The sequence below is a fragment of the Drosophila gunungcola genome (genome assembly GCF_025200985.1).
Source record: "Drosophila gunungcola strain Sukarami chromosome 2R unlocalized genomic scaffold, Dgunungcola_SK_2 000004F, whole genome shotgun sequence".
In the NCBI taxonomy this organism is placed as follows: Eukaryota; Metazoa; Arthropoda; class Insecta; order Diptera; family Drosophilidae; genus Drosophila; species Drosophila gunungcola.
The window spans coordinates 131,665-147,345 of record NW_026453167.1 but is presented as its reverse complement, the minus strand read 5'-3'; the positions used below and the strand labels follow the sequence as shown (position 1 = coordinate 147,345).

The 15,681-nt window shown below is 42.3% G+C and overlaps 4 protein-coding genes across 14 annotated transcripts; 2 read left to right on the top strand and 2 right to left on the bottom strand.

Annotated features, from left to right (window-relative positions):
- Positions 1-316: 316 nt before the first annotated feature.
- Positions 317-5,398, bottom strand: LOC128253721 (uncharacterized). Its single transcript, XM_052982340.1, is given in 5 exon segments — positions 317-1,179; positions 1,182-1,431; positions 1,996-2,702; positions 3,403-4,759; positions 5,180-5,398. Coding segments are annotated over 5 exon segments (3,132 nt in total). The 5' UTR covers positions 5,216-5,398; the 3' UTR covers positions 317-397.
- LOC128253725 (major facilitator superfamily domain-containing protein 6) lies at positions 4,880-14,010 on the top strand. 11 transcript variants are annotated; one of them, XM_052982350.1, is made up of 5 exons: positions 4,885-5,037; positions 9,653-9,732; positions 11,449-11,677; positions 12,305-12,450; positions 12,514-14,010. In XM_052982350.1, the coding sequence occupies exons 3-5, from the start codon at positions 11,617-11,619 to the stop codon at positions 13,921-13,923; spliced, it is 1,617 nt and encodes a 538-aa protein (XP_052838310.1). In that variant the 5' UTR covers positions 4,885-5,037; positions 9,653-9,732; positions 11,449-11,616; the 3' UTR covers positions 13,924-14,010. The 11 variants fall into 11 exon arrangements, with proteins under 11 accessions (XP_052838313.1, XP_052838310.1, XP_052838315.1 ...); XM_052982355.1 differs by lacking the exon at positions 4,885-5,037 and adding an exon at positions 8,692-8,710; XM_052982353.1 differs by lacking the exon at positions 9,653-9,732 and having other exon boundaries at positions 4,880-5,037.
- Positions 5,516-9,975, bottom strand: LOC128253724 (transferrin). The gene is made up of 4 exons (XM_052982348.1): positions 9,694-9,975; positions 8,047-8,414; positions 7,218-7,520; positions 5,516-6,986 (listed from the first exon to the last, which is right to left on the bottom strand). Exons 1-4 carry the CDS (start codon positions 9,803-9,805, stop codon positions 5,607-5,609), a joined length of 2,163 nt encoding a protein of 720 aa, XP_052838308.1. The 5' UTR covers positions 9,806-9,975; the 3' UTR covers positions 5,516-5,606.
- Positions 14,011-14,504: 494 nt separating the features above from the next.
- Positions 14,505-15,614, top strand: LOC128253733 (lysozyme 1). Its single transcript, XM_052982379.1, has one exon. The coding sequence runs from the start codon at positions 14,802-14,804 to the stop codon at positions 15,249-15,251; it is 450 nt and encodes a 149-aa protein (XP_052838339.1). The 5' UTR covers positions 14,505-14,801; the 3' UTR covers positions 15,252-15,614.
- The last annotated feature ends 67 nt before the right edge of the window (positions 15,615-15,681 follow it).

Genomic DNA, 15,681 nt, shown 5'->3' with positions numbered 1-15,681 from the left:
AAATAGTAATAAATTCTTTGGATATTTTCTAATTTGAAATCAATATGACGTTTTCTTTTACTAAAAAGTATATTATAATATTAAAAATAAAAAGATAATAATGAAGCTCGTGAATATTAATGAAGCTAATGAATCGTTCCAATGGCAACTATATATTATCATTGACCGATTTCATCAAAATTTAAACCGTAATCCTGAAATAGTAAAATAGGTTTAATTACATCTAATTCAAACAAAATCCAAAGAAAAAAATTCCCAGCGTTCGTAACTTAATGAAATTTTTATAAAAACCATACCCTAGCGAAATTCAAATCGGTTTGGACTAGACTGACTTTATTTGCCTTAAAAAATGGATTCAACAAACGCAAATACAAATAGTTATAGAATATGTAACAAGCTAGTAGTCAAGTGGGTGCAGTTGCACCTTTCCAGCCGAGTCCAGGATGAGCAGATGCTGTTCGTGTCCGGAACTTTGGACACCTGCGATATCCGTGGCCTTGAGACTGCGACTTTCCGCCGGCTGCTCACTGGGCAGCTGCTCCCTGTCCCGGTGGAAATCGTAGGTGCGCACCGTTCCATTGGTCAGGGCGGATAGTCGCCATCCATCGCTGGAGAGGATCAGGGCCTGGACGAGATGCTGGCGCAGTCCACTGCCGCTGAGGAGCAGCTGCTGGTCAAATACTCTCATTTCGTAGGAACGTTTGGGTCGCTCAATTAGCTCCAGAGCAGTATTGGGCCGTGTTTCGTAGGTGGGACTGGGATTAGGATCCACCTGCTGGTCGAAGGATCTTCGCTCGTTGAGTATAATGTTTTGAATGGCGCAGGATTTGCCCGTCTCCGGATCGGGCTCATCAGTGGCGGATGGTGGATGACCGGTTTTGGGTCTTTGGTGGCTCTTTTGAAGCTGCCTCTTTCCCTGATTGCAGTTGAGGATCATCACGGATCCATTGGACAGACCCACGGCCACATAGTTCTCATTGGACAGCACACACAATGAGGTGGGAAACAGAAAACGACTCTCGTTCACGGCGATTCTCGAGAAGCGTTCCGTCTTCAAGCTACGAGTGCAGCAGAGCACAAAATTCCGGTTGGTGCACACGTAGATCAGATCACTGCCCGTATCGATGCTGGTGAAGCGCAGTCCCTGCAATCCCTGATCCTGCAGAGCGTTGCTCAAATCTGCGTCTCGTTCAGCTCCCTTAGCAGATCGTCGCTGTAGATGTTGCCCTGGAACAGCGACTTGGTCTTCTCGTAGGCACTCTGGTGACTCTTGAGCAGACGTCGCTCCAGATAGCTCCTGAGGTCGCAGCTGGCGCTCTGCAGGAGCTTCACTCGAGCCCACGGGGAGCTGAACTCGTTGCTATTGCTGGAGACGGCGCCTTCCACCAGGGTCCACATGGTCAGTAGGCCAGAGTCGTTCAGCGAGGCATACTGCAAAGGATTTGGTTATGAGTAGTGGTGGTTTAGCTTTCACAATCTGTAAACATTAATTTACAAATATATTGTCCAGATTTAAGATGGGGAAAAAAGCCATTATGAAAAGGAATACAAATACAAATACGTTCTAGTAAGTAAGTTCAGGAAATAATGGATTGTATCCTGGCTAACATTTCCATAAGGTTTATATTTATACATGGTACACTTTGGCCTTGTGGCCATTGCTTGATCTAATTAAGGTCCCTATTCTATACCTAAAATTAATATTATTATTTTTCGTTAAGCCAAAGACAAAGCCAAAAATTGAAGTCATTTAAACTCAGATTAAAGCTTCCTTGGCCAATAACATCAAACCTAAGCCAATGCTTTTTATCCAGAAGTAATCCATTCTTTGGGGATCGGTCTCAGCAGTTTATTTTTACATAATCCTAAAGGCAGATATTTTTATTATTGGCTGTTCAGCTAAAAAATTCTGATGAAACAAGTTCCAAAAATGCAAAAAAACTAACAAGCGGTTTGTATAATGAAATGCCAATCTGAGAATAAGGATTATCCTACCTGAACTTCCTTGTAGGGCGTCTGCAAGCCTCCGGCTGCAGAAATCGCTCCTCCACCCTTAAGCGGCGATCTGAAGCTGCGCACATCCACCACGGCGCCCAAATCCATGGCATTTACATTCACACTCACACCCTGCTGCTGTTCCAGCATGGGAACCACCGACTGGGTGGCTGCAAAGTGGGTCAGATGGCCGTCCAACTTGGAACAGTAGCTGTGCGTCTCGCGCAGATCCCACATGGCCACACTGCCGTCTCTCAATCCGGCCACCACAATGTCCTGAGCCTCTCCGGAAATGGCCACCCGACTGACTTCCGCCCAGGTGGAAAGCAGACGCAAAGGCTGGCCGGGATTGGCAAGCGACCACACCATCAGCAGGCTGGCAAAGTCATCGCTGTAGACGTTGCTATCCTGGGGACATTCGTGGACGGTCACCACTAGTTGTCCATTTTCGGAACTGCCAAAGATTCGGCGAACTGGGAGGGCATTAAGTAGTCCGGTCTGGAGAGGAATATTCCGGGGATTACTGTCTTTTCCCTGGTTTTTATTGCCCTCCAAAACCCTGCCCATTAGTCTACCGGCCTTGTGCAGAAACGTATTCAGACGTTCTAGATCCGTGGTTTTGGCCAATCTCTTTTGCTGAAGCTGCTGGGAACGAGCCTGCTCCATGCGATGCAGTTGCTCCAAGCGAGAAAGGCTCGTTTCATACACTGAAATAAATATGGAACAGAAAAAATTAAAATTTTTGAAACCAACATTTTATATTTCCTATTTCTGAACATTAAATATAATAGCATAATATTAAATGCCAAGCATATTAAATTTTTTGATTCAATATTAAAATTCACTTTAAAATAATAATTTCATTCACAGATACAAATTTGGAATAGTACAAAAAAATATCTGGCCATTAAATCCAACATTATATATTTAATATCTCTGTGCATAAAATATAAAATCATAACATTAAATTGCATGACTTATTATTAAAATATTTAAACTAATGTGAAAAAAATTTGAATCGGATTTTAATTGCTTAATATGCATTATATTTGTGTTTAATATTGTTTAAAGGGGTCCTATTTATTTAAATGTAACTTATTTTAGCAAAATATATTTTAGGTCAAATTAAAGTTTCCAAGCGATAAAGGCTAATTTTGTATACTGATAAAAAAAATGGAATAATATAAACATATGGCTTTTGAGCCCAACATTTTATATTTCATATTTATGTAAATTATTATAAAAACATAAATACCATTCAAATATTATTTAAATTAAATGTTTAGATATTTACAACTACTCCGAAAATATTTAGTTTTATATTTAATTTAAACCGCAATGAATGAAAATAAAAGCGAAATGATTTAAATTTAATATTAAGTTCATGAATTTTCTATGTTTTTTTACCATTGTACTCATCTGTCGGCTGAGATTTCGATGTTTGCTTCAGCTCCGCATCGCCGCTGCAACTGAGCACCAGTTGACCTCCATAGTGGGGTGGATGCTGGGTCCAGCTGCTCCGGCTGTGCACCTCCAGCGTCTGGCACTCGCCGTCCATTTGGGGCGGCTGCGTCTGGGTGGCCCTTTGGCAGGCATTTAGCTTGCCATAGCTCTGCATGAATCCCTCGTAGCTCAGTGGCTTCATCTCGAACAGGTGGTAGTTGAGCTGGTCAAAGCGCAGCTTGGCCATCAGTTCCTCGCCGCGTCGACTGATCACCGGATGGGACACGAATCCGGAGTAGCCGCCATAGTAAACGTTAGCTTCACCACTTCCACATCGGGGCTGCTTCTCCAATCCGTTGGTGCTGATCCCAGAGTCCAGTTGCTCTGAGTTGGCCATTGAGTTGGTATCAAAACTATCGTACTGATTCTGGGGATTTCTTTTCATCCGCATGTCATAGTGGCCGGAGTCCAGCTTGCGCTCCTGATCTTTATCGCGATGGATAACCGTAATGGGATTCTGGGTGGGCTCCGAGTCCGGTTCGTCTTCCTCTTCCACTTCCACTTCTCCCTCGGAGGAAGACGCTCCTCCTGGCTCTTCATCTGTTTCTTCCTTCCCCGACGTGCTGGCATCCGTTTCAAAATCCGATTCATAGGACTCAAAGTCATCGGAGTAGTGATCGGATTCCGGGTCTGGCTTTTTGGCTTCTTCGAACTTGACTTCAAAGGTCACAGGCTGTTTTACAGGCTGTGATTCCTGGTTGTCCACTTCGCTGCGTTGCTTGGCGGATTCGCGCTTGAGCACCACCACCTCCTCGGGCTCCAAGGTGCGCGTGAAAGTTCTGGCTCTTGGGGGAGCAGCAGGGGCAGCTTCTTTTATAGGAGGAGTGGGTGGTATATGCTCCTCTTTGGCTGGTGCAACAGGTGTCTCCTGTTTTGCGTGTCCTTTGCGTTTTTGTGGCGGTGAAGACACTGTAACACTGTGGTAAGTGTCCAGAACTGCATTGGGTTTGGACTTAGACTCGGGTTTGGGTTTGGTCTGCGAGGGTGGTTTTGTGCTTGCCGCTTGTCTGGTGGTGGGGGCACGCAACGCTCCTGGGGACGGAGTGGTCCTTTTGCTCAGGGGTTCCCTTATTTCCTTGTTTTTCCCCGTGCTCAATGGCTTTTTGCTGGTCGAAGGTTGCGCCGCTGCTGTTGTGGTTTTCTTGGCCACTTTTTCGCCTTCCAAGCTATCCGGTTGTCTGTTGGCCAGTGACCTTCGCTCCTTGGACTCTTTTGTGGTTGCCGGCGATTTGGTGACCTTCCTGGGCATTTCCGTTTTGACCTGCAATTCGAATGGTTATTTAAAATTATAACGTCTTTTCTTACTTATACAGCACTGTCTTTTAACAGCTAACAGCACTGGCCATAATCCAAACAAAAGGTTTTTTTGTGTGTGGCGATCGGTTCGTTTATTAGTTTTAATTGAACGGTGTTACATATTATCTGCATTATTAACATGCTGCTGTGTGCTCTAATTGGCAGTAAAGCTTTTGTGGGCATTAAATCAAGGAATAAAGCTGATAAAAAGACTGTGTCCTAGTTGTTAATAATAAAATGCAGGTTTGTTTGGTTTTATTTCGAGCGGTAAAGTGCAAATTAGTCAGCAAAAAAGGTGAAATCGCCAGCGGAGCCTAAATCAACTGAAATGTGTCATATATGTGCGGTTTTTTTTTCTTTTTGGAGTGCCTTTTTTGGGGCTTACGTTCTTGCTGCTCGTTCGCGTCGCATTTTTTGACATTTTAGTAGCAATTGCTGCTTTTTAAAGTACCAAATCTTAGTGCCAAATAATGAAAGTTATTGCCGAGTTCCACGTAAATTAAATCAATCGTATTGCTGCTCAGTTGTGACATTTTTCCTGTTTCCTTGGTAACTCAAAGTCCTTGTACATAGCAACAACAAATCAGCCAGCCATAAACACAGCTGTTTGTCCAGTGTTGCAAAGGACTGGCGTGCTCGAATTCAACTGGTAGCCAACTTATCGATTGTAATATCGATTTCTTATAAAAAAGTAACCGCCATTTTGAATTTAAAAAGTACATTTGGTGATATAGCTCTGGTTGAAGCATTTTTATTCTTAACTTAAGTTTAGCATAATATCACAATAAATAAGATTAGATTCGAGTTCATGACTAAGAAAATTGACGCTGCAGCGTGATAAAGAAGCAGAAAATTAAAATCCAGTAATTATAGCTAAATTGCGAAGCTCCACTCTCGTCAAAGTTCTTGTAGTACTGGGTGTTGGTATACCGATCATAGATGTGCTCCATCACCCGCTTGGCATTATCGCGGTGCAGCTCCTGGAGGCCCAGCAACCCATCGGTGGTGTCCCGAAACAGCACATTGTTCCGCTTGTCGAAGATGCCAAAAAGGGTGAAAGGACGTGTCTCACTCTTGTACTTCCGGCCAAATAACTGATCCATGTCGCGCAGGGAATTGTAGATCTCATGATGACGCGTCAGTGAGGAATTGTGGGTCATCAGGTGGCCACGGGTGGTCCAATGGAGGTAGCAGTACTTAAAGTTGGAACGTTTTTCAATGCCTCCATAGGGGCACAGCACCCGGAAGTCCTTGTGGTTGCCCTTAGCCAACCAATTCGCAGTGAGATTGCCACCCACATACTTGTTGTACACATCCGAACTGAGAAAGGCCACATCGGCACCCTCGGAAAGGCAGCGGAGTGCACCTTCATCACCCTGATAGTGCAGCGGGCACTTTCTGCCCTTATCCGGATGCCACAGACAAGAGTCGCGGTGGAAGAAGGAGTGCAGCGAGTGCACCTTGCCCGTGGCATTCACAATAGTCTCCTGGACAGACAAATGGGCAGCTCCCTCGTACGAGGGCAAACAGGCTCTGGCTCCCCTGAGATCGTTGAAGCTCTGGAACTTGGCATCCTTGTGCACCAGAGCAATGGTCACATACCGATCATGCATATCCGTGGCGAACTCATACAGCAGTGGCACTAAATTATAATCCCGCTGGGCCTTTACCCGCATTTCCTGATCCACAAGCACCACATCGGCTGCCTTGAACTTGGTATCATCCAGGCACTGTTGCACATCCATGGTCCTCACGCATTGGATATTCGGCTGGACACCGTACACTTGCGAGGCCTCCTGCAGCCAGGAGCACTTGATGTGCTGAATGATGGACGTGGTGCAAAAGACAATCGACCTCGGCGGATTGCACTCCGGAAAGCTGTAGGCCGACTGGAAGGCGGTGGCCTGATCCAGGTAGTCATCGATGGATATTACATTGTCCAGTGGGACGGTAAAAACGTGGTATGTCTCCAGGAGGCTCAGCAGGGCACTCTGCCAACTGTCCGGCTCGTCATGATTAAGTCCCGTGACCAAACGCTGTATTTGGGCGGCATGGGTGCGACGTGCAGCCACCACGGGCCAGGGTTTGGCCACCCACACACATGGTTTGGTCACGTTTATCGGCTGCAGATGACCATCCGGGCAGAGGTAGCTGTACTCCGAGGGATTCGCCTGAGCCGCAATGCCAGATAACTAGAGAAAGAAAAATTGTATATTACGATATATCCTCTTGGGAAATTCATTTAAAATGAGCCCTGCACGATTACACTCAAAGATACGTTTGAATCATGCTAGAAATACAATCCGATCAACAATTATTAATTAATGATTGATTGTTAACTGTTGTAAATTATATTTCTATATGAGAATAAGTTTTTTCTCAACTCAAAATCAACTCGTGCTGGGCTCTAAATTAATACTTACCCCAAAATGACTGCGCACATCATCCAGACGAGCATAGGCCACGTTGCCACCACCACTGGTCAGACAGTAGAGAGCTCCACGTCGTCCCCAGTGCTTGTCGTTCTGGTCACAGTTGACCGGATCATAGCACAGTTCGCACAGCGAGGGATAGCGACTCTTTAGGATGCGATCCTGCTTGGGATCAGGCACCCAGGGACCCGCCTTGCAGCTGGGACCAAAGTACCTGGCCGTCGATGAAATCCGATCCTCCGTAACGGTCAGTTCCGGATCACAGGTCTTGGATACCATGGCAGCTTCGAAGTACTGCAAGCATGTTGAGATTAAGTAAAATTTTACCAGAAGCTAACTTTGGCAAGCCGAAGATTATATAACCTTGCAGCTATTACAACAATTAAATATTCTGAAAAAACGGATATATTTCGATTGTTTTGCCATGAAGATATGTCAATATACCAAAAAACTTTCCTATGGAATATTTAACATATTGTTGTATCAAATTAAAAACTGATTTTTAAAATAGTAAAATATTGCTATGTCTCGGAGAATAACTGCAACAACAACAAAGCTATAATTTCCTTTCTGTAATTTTTTCGGTTGGGAGCTTAATTGTATACATAGTCTTTCGATCTATACTGTTCCGACCTATATACTACCTGCAATAGAAGGCTTTTGGGAAAGTTTCATTTAGATAAAAACTGAGAGACTGGTTTGCGTAGAAACGGACAACCGGACAGACGAACATGGCTAGATCGGGGCACCTAGTGACGCGGAACAAGAGTTGTAGTCTTGTTACTGAAATTATAATGATATCAAGAAGAGGATCACTTACATTCGCCAGGACCTCTGTCCAGTGATTGCCCAATCCATAGCCGGGATGGCACAGCTTGGCGCCACGCAGATCATGGACCGTGTGGATATCGGCCTGATTGTCCACCACAGCAACAATTTCGTACTCAAAGTGCGACTGGTGCGATCTTAGCTCACTGGCCACCAGGATCTCCACGCTGGCCCAGCGGGCGGCCACCAGATCCTCCGAGGTGAGCACTCCAAAGTGGGCAGTGCCCTTGTGGATGCGACGCACGCAATCCAGCCGGTCCACGCCGATGACGCACTCGATGTTGCTCTTGGCCTCCAGCAGCGGGCAGAACTTGGGGGTTTTCCGATAAATGCCACGCGATTCCACCACACAGACCCGCACTTTGGGACGAGAAGGAGGAATTCATTTAGTTTAGACTTCTGCTTTTGCTTAGTATATAATCCGCTAAAAAAAAAACCTGTTGCCAGACGAGCGGCATCAATTATGATTATCTTTATTTTTTGTTTTTTTTTTTTCTTTTTAGAGCTTCTACCCGCTTGCAGTTTTCGGAAAAGATCAAGATATCTTGGGGGTATTTTTTTTAAATTAAAAATTCCCCCCAGGTGCGTCAGTTGATGGGGGAAACCTGAAAAGGCTGGTTGCATTCGCAGAATTGACATAAAGTCGCAAACTGGGAGTTAAAGTTAAGTAAGCCATTCTGCGCTGGGCCGCTATTTGGGCAATGGAGCAGTAGCTCCAAGGTCGAGACGGGACTGGTTTTCGTTTTCGATCGGCTTTTTTCAGGCCTGATACGGCTGTCTCTCTAGCGGGTTTTGATTACACCCGGTCGAATGAGTGACCAAGGTCAGCTGCTCTCTCGCAGTGCATTTCGAATTAAAGATCCATGATAGGTGTTTTTTACGCGATTTTTGATGGCTAATTGCGGGGTGACTTTGTATTTAATATCATTTGAATGTTTGATGGATTCATTCGAACTTGTTAATTAACATAAAGCTTAAGAAGAAATAAGTGGTAGTATTTTGAGAGGATTGAAGTATCTTAACAACTTAAAATTTCTTTAATAAAAGTTGTCTAATCGAATTAAAGAACACGGATTTTAACAAAAAATCTGTATTTGATAGAACTATTTTCATTTGCTATTAACTGCAAAATTGTATTTTTTTTTTGTTATTTAACTAAATTTTGATAAGCTGTGACATTTATAAGTTCTTTATTTTAAGTTGAAAAATATCTAAGAGCTGTTTTTATTTGTTAAATAATATATATACGCTTATAACACAATATTACTTTTATAAAAAAAGGATTTAATTTTCTTTCATTTTAAGTGAATAATTAAGTTGTCACTTTAAAATATATCAAAAAGCTTTTTAATATATTGATAAAATATATTTTAATTATAATGTAATTTTAATAATATTTTCTAAAACAAATGTGTTTACCTTAAGACTTAAACTTGCTTCCTTCTCGTTTTGATTTGTTTTTGTTTTCCACTATATAAAGAAACGTCTTAATCAAGCTCTCATAAATACCGCACAACCACAATTAGCCCTGAACTTCATCTTAATGTACATAAATTAATTTTCCCAATTTGCTATGTTTTTTTTGTTTTTATTTCCAGACAAACACAGATCCGCCCCCTAAGATTTAATCTTAACTTACATTTGCCATCATCGGGCGGTTCCACAGCCACGCACATTGGTATTGATATTAATATTGATATTGATAAGAACGAGGCGAACAGCCCCACCAAACTTAATGTAAGCCACTGCATTTCTGATTGCGTCAACCGCTTGTCGTTAATCGCTAATTGTTACTCGGAATCGAGTTCGGGATTAAGTCAGTTATAGACTGTCGCGTTGAGAACCGCTTGTAGTTGTATGGATTTTCGAGCCCGAACCTCTCGCATTGGAAGATCGGCGGCGACTGAAGCCAGCCCTCCCAGATGCCAGCGAGTAAAACTCGATCCGAGCTATCCGCTTGAGCTCAGGCTGCAGAACGAGATAGTTAGTAAGCAGCGGAATAACAATCAACTACGCACAGCTGATGGATGAGTCAAGCTGGGGTTTTTGGCTAGCTCGATAGATTGATTAGCACCTTTTTAGAGGAGGAGAAGGGGTGCAATAAATGTAGGAAATTACCTCAGACTTGGTCCCTTGTGGCTGCCTCCCTAGTCTTTAGTTTATCAATAGGTATACACACCATATAATTGACTGATTCCTTATCGAACGACTCGACTTATCAGTTGCCATACAAACTGCAGGCGTTTCAGCACTTTCTTCAGTCTCTGTTTGCAGCTCTTGCCGTCCGTTTATAGTTTGAGTGGGTGGTGTTTAATCGCGTGAACTACAGATTATTCAAACATTTTCGTACACAAAACAAAAATTAAAACATTTTAATACACAAACCAATGCAATTGACAGTATCAATGTTTCATTGTTACCATTAAAAATTGTGAAATCTCACTTAATCTCCGCTAAATCGTCAATAGCTGGTGTTTAATCGCGTGAACTACAGATAATTAAAACATTTAAATATACAAACCAAAACAATTGCCATTTAATATTCACAGGTCAACAAAAACGTTTAATTTTTATCAGTGAATAATGTAAAATTGCTATTCAAAAACGTTAAGTTTTGGCTAGCGAAGTGTTATGCCAAATAACAAGATACGGAAGATTGATACGGAATTTGATCAAATCAAGTATAATTTCTATATAATTATTTTTCTGTGTAATATACATTATGCCTCCCAATTCGCAATGCAATCTTATTGTATTCAAATGTTTTAATTAACTCAACGACTAAATCCAGTCTAGTAAAAACATTCTTATGGCTTCCCTGTTTTTTTTATATAACTATTGTTCTTAATGAGCTTTGTCACGCACTTTGTTTTGCATTTTCAGTATCTTAAAATTTTTTTCAAGGGATTTCCAAATCTCCAGTTTGTATTTGATTAATGATCGGCTTTTGGAAAGTTTTTGGCAAGCCATTATTTAAAGGTTTGCAAATTGTAATTTTTTGTGTGTCAAGTTTACGAGTGATTTGGTACCGTAAACCGGTTTTTATCTACAAAGCTTATATATACACTAACCCAGGTTTTCTTGAACTTACTATACAAAATACGCAATAACTAATTGAGTTGGAGCGTTCAAGTGGGGATCTTCAATATGCCTCGAAGGCACATTTATTTGCCAGGCCCTAAAACCTTTATCACTCCTACGGACTTAATTGGTCCAAACATTATAATAGTGGAGATAACATTTGCTGTTCTTATGCTTTTGCTTATCTCCCTTGAACTTTTATGTTGCAGATTACAGCTTTTTGCTATACAGTCTGGCCCGGCATCTTATCAACACGAGATTAGATATTGTTTAGCAGTCTCTGACTTACATCCATGTCGCTGGCTATTTACAGAGTCCTTCCACCAGACGACAGATCCCCAGTTAAAGTCGAACGGCGAACGACAGACAACGTGCTAAAATTATGATCTTATCTGGGTAGAAACACCTTCTCCAGACCGAGGATTTCATGGAGACATTTAGACTGTGATACTTTGCAGCCATAGTTTGCAAAATCTAGACAATGGTGCGACTCAACAGGCGCCTGCTGCCCATCAAGGCACATTTCTTCTTTTTTATGGCAGGTGAGTTATAAAGCAGACCCATTAGATCCACAATTAAAACTTATTTCGCACTAATTGAGTGATTATAATCAGTTCACGGTTTTACTTCATATCACAAACATTCTTATCGGTCACATTACCGAGTATATTTTGAGAAAATCTGATGAAATATTAACTAGGCCTTGTCGAAATTAGATTTGAACATTTGTATTTAAATGTATTGAAATTAGAACAAAATAAGACCGACTTCTTAGTTTTATAAAAACCTAAAAAATGGTTCGCCGTGGGAATATATAATTTTACATTATAACATTATACATTGAGAACTGATTTCGCAAATAAGTAATTATATATTTTAAGTAATTATTATATTGTAAGAAAATCTAAAAAAAATATTAGCAAGGCTTTTCCAATATTAAACTTTAACATCTAAAAATGTAATGTGTTTTATTTTTTTAGTATATTAAAATTAAGTATTACATTTTTGGAAGTATAAAAATTCAATGTTATTTACATTGTTTTTATTTATTTGATATATGTATGTACTTAGCAATCCAATCATTTAGTGATTATAATCAATTCTCAGTATTACTTTATATTACATATAATTTAAAATGTATATATAAATACATATGTTTATAATTTTAGCCATGGGACCTATTTTGCCACAACTGCCGGTGATTGGCAAGCAAATCGGAGTTCCACCGGACGTAATGGGCTACATAATGGCCGTCTTGCCTATACTCTATGTCCTGGCCAAGCCCATGGTGGGATTTCTAGTGGATTACTTCACGGTGAGTTAAGATAATCCTTGCACTTGCATTCATTACTAATGAGTACTCACATTTCCTTCACAGAGCCTGCGGAAGTTCATCTTCATCGCTCTTATTCTAATCATGACACTTGCCTTTGCTGGATTTTATTTCCTGCCCGACAATTCGCACTTCATCCCGTTGGAGGACGGCAGTGCCCAGTGGAATGTGTCGGTGCTGGAAACTCCACCGGATTGTAGCTTCTCGATTTACTCCTCCAGAGCGTTTTGCCAAACGACTCATCAGGCGAATTGTATTCAGGAAGGAGAGGAAGCAGAACATCCCGTCCTAATTGTGGCTTATGAGGCAGGACTCAATCTCAGCCAGAATATGCTTCATGAAAACGGCAGTTATCACATGTGCTTAACCCAACCAGCATCCAGTGAATGGACTCAAGCTAATGCATCTTGTCATTTGCAACCTGTGAACCAATGCATCTATGGAGCTGGCAAATTCTGGCTTTTCGTGTGCCTGCTCTGCATTGGAATCGTTGGCTTCAACGTGACCAATTCCATATCCGATGCCTGCTGCTTCGATCTGCTGGGCGACGAGGAGCAGGGCAAGTACGGAGCACAACGAGTGTGGGGCACCATAGGGTTTGGAGCTACGGCCTTGCTAGCTGGCGTTGTGGTCAACTGGTGGACCTCGGACGCCATTAAAAGTCTGACACCCGCCTTGATCATCATGTGCGTTTTCAGTTTAATGGATCTGTTTAGTGTATCCAGACTGAAGCTGCCCAAACTGGGTGGCTCCGAGTCCATCTGGAGCGATGTGTGGCAACTGGTTCGTCAGCCACCCATAGTGGTCTTCCTGTTCTTCGCCACCATGGCCGGCATCATCGACTCGTTCATCATCTACTTCATGTTCTGGCACTTGGAACAGGTGGCCGAGGCCACTGGCTACATGCATCAGATCAAACTGATCGAGGGTCTGGTGGTGGCCGCCGAGTGCCTGGCCGGAGAGGTGCCCTTCTTCTTCTACAGTGGGAAGATCATCAAGAAGCTGGGCTACGTTCACTGCATGAGCATGTGCTTTTTCTTCTACGCGGTGCGGCTATCACTGATTGCCTGGATACCAAATCCCTGGTATCTGGTCGGAGTGGAACTCTTTTTCCAGGGCATTACCTATGCCCTGTGCTACACCTGCATCGTGGCCTACGCCTCGGCGGTGGCTCCGCCAGGAACTTCGGCCACGGTCCAGGGATTGATGGCTGGCATGGATGATGGGCTTGGATTCTCCATTGGGTCCCTGATCGGCGGTCTGATGTTCAACAGTCTGGGGGGACGAGAAAGTTTCAAATACTTTGCCATCGCTGCCATTTGCACCTGCGTGGCCCACATTGTGGTGCGTCCCACCTCCAGAAAACGACAGTTCCTGCCCAAGCAGGGATACCAGCCTCCCCCGGAACAGGAGATTAAGCACCCGCCGGCTCAGGAATTGCAGGAGATTCGTTAGAGATTAAATTAAGTTGCTTATTTTTGTACTCAATTTTGGACAATAAAACGAGTTGTCCAAAAGTTGAACGACTTTGCTGTCGGTTAATTGTTCCATTGTTGGCGCACACACGCGATTTCAAGTGCTGGAGCCCCTCCAGCTGTCAATAATGGTTATATAATACCTGTGCACAGAGCACAAAAGAACCCATTGAAAGTGAAACTGGGCCCAGGCAGATGCCTCGCTGAAATGGCGAGCGATTCCCACTCTATATTTTAACGAAACTGGCCCAATCGGCCTGTCAATGCTCAAGAATCGAAAATCTGTTACTGGTTTGACACTGATCTTCAAAACTGAAGGTTTAGAATTGCACAGATCTGTATTTTGAGCGAATTGATTATATATGTTTAAAGATACTCTTAGCCAAAATATTATAAAATCTCTTAGAACTTGTAATATTTTCAAAAATATTGATTTAAAAAAGAATAACAAGCTTGTTAAACACTAGTTGTTTTGAAACCAATTTTAATTAAAAATCTAAAGAACTTTTAAATACTTGTGTCACAAAAGATCTAAATTAGAACGCAAAGTTAAAATTTCTTCCGATTATAATTGTTTTAGAAAATCTTTTGTTAAATTCGCACAACGTCTCCCATTTCTCATTCGATTCAAATGGTAATATTGATTTAGTTCATTTTGATAAATAGAATTTGCATATTATAGTGGCAATTAGCATTCTGAACTTTGTTACCCAGTGTTCATAATTTATGCTCGAGTGTGGGCCACACTTCAGAGCTGTCCGAATGAGTGCTTGTAAAAATTAGATTGGCCCAGGCCAAAATCCCGCATGGCTATAAAAGCCGCAAATCCCAAATAGATCGGGTCATTTGATTCCGAAGATGTGGCACATTTGGCTGCTGGTTCTCTTATCACTATCAGTTGTGGCCAGTGGCCGCCAGGTGGGCAGATGCAGCTTGGCCCGAAGGCTTTACCGGTACGGAGTACCCTACAACGAGCTGCCCGACTGGATGTGCCTCGTGGAGGGCGAGAGCTCCTTTGACACCAAGGCCATCAATCCCAGCAATGCTGATGGCTCTGTGGACTGGGGTCTGTTCCAGATCAACGATCGCTACTGGTGTAAGCCGGCGGATGGTCGTCCCTCCAGCGATCTCTGTCGACTGCCCTGCCGTCTGCTGCTGAGCGATGATATCCGGTACTCGATCGCATGTGCCAAGTATATTAGGAAACAGCAAGGATTCTCCGCCTGGGTGGCTTGGAACAACCGCTGTCAGGGAGTCAAGCCCAATGTGAATCACTGCTTCCGGCGACTACACAGGAACTCGGGTTGAGCAGTAAACTAAGGGTTCTGTAAACAAAGAATAAGATTAGAAAAGTTTAATCTTAAGCTTTTAAACTGATCAAATAAACTGGACAAGAATATAAGGATATTTCGTTTACTTATAAAAATGTTATAAATTCTCTTTACTTCAGATAATTTAAGGTAAATGTGGTAACCAGTTATAAAGCAATGCTTATAAAAAATACATAAAAATGTAAATGAAAAAAAAAACTTTTAAACCACCATGTGGAATTAATAAACCTGAAGAAATTAAAGTGTTTGCGGGCGGATTTAAAATTAAACATTTTTTTATAAAAAGGTGTAAATGTGTTTAATTAAAATTTAGTTGAGTTATTGAACGAGGCACCTGTTTCTTAACGGAACAAAAATACTTCTTCAGTTTAAATTTAAAATAAACCGCCAAGCTTTTATGTGTAATG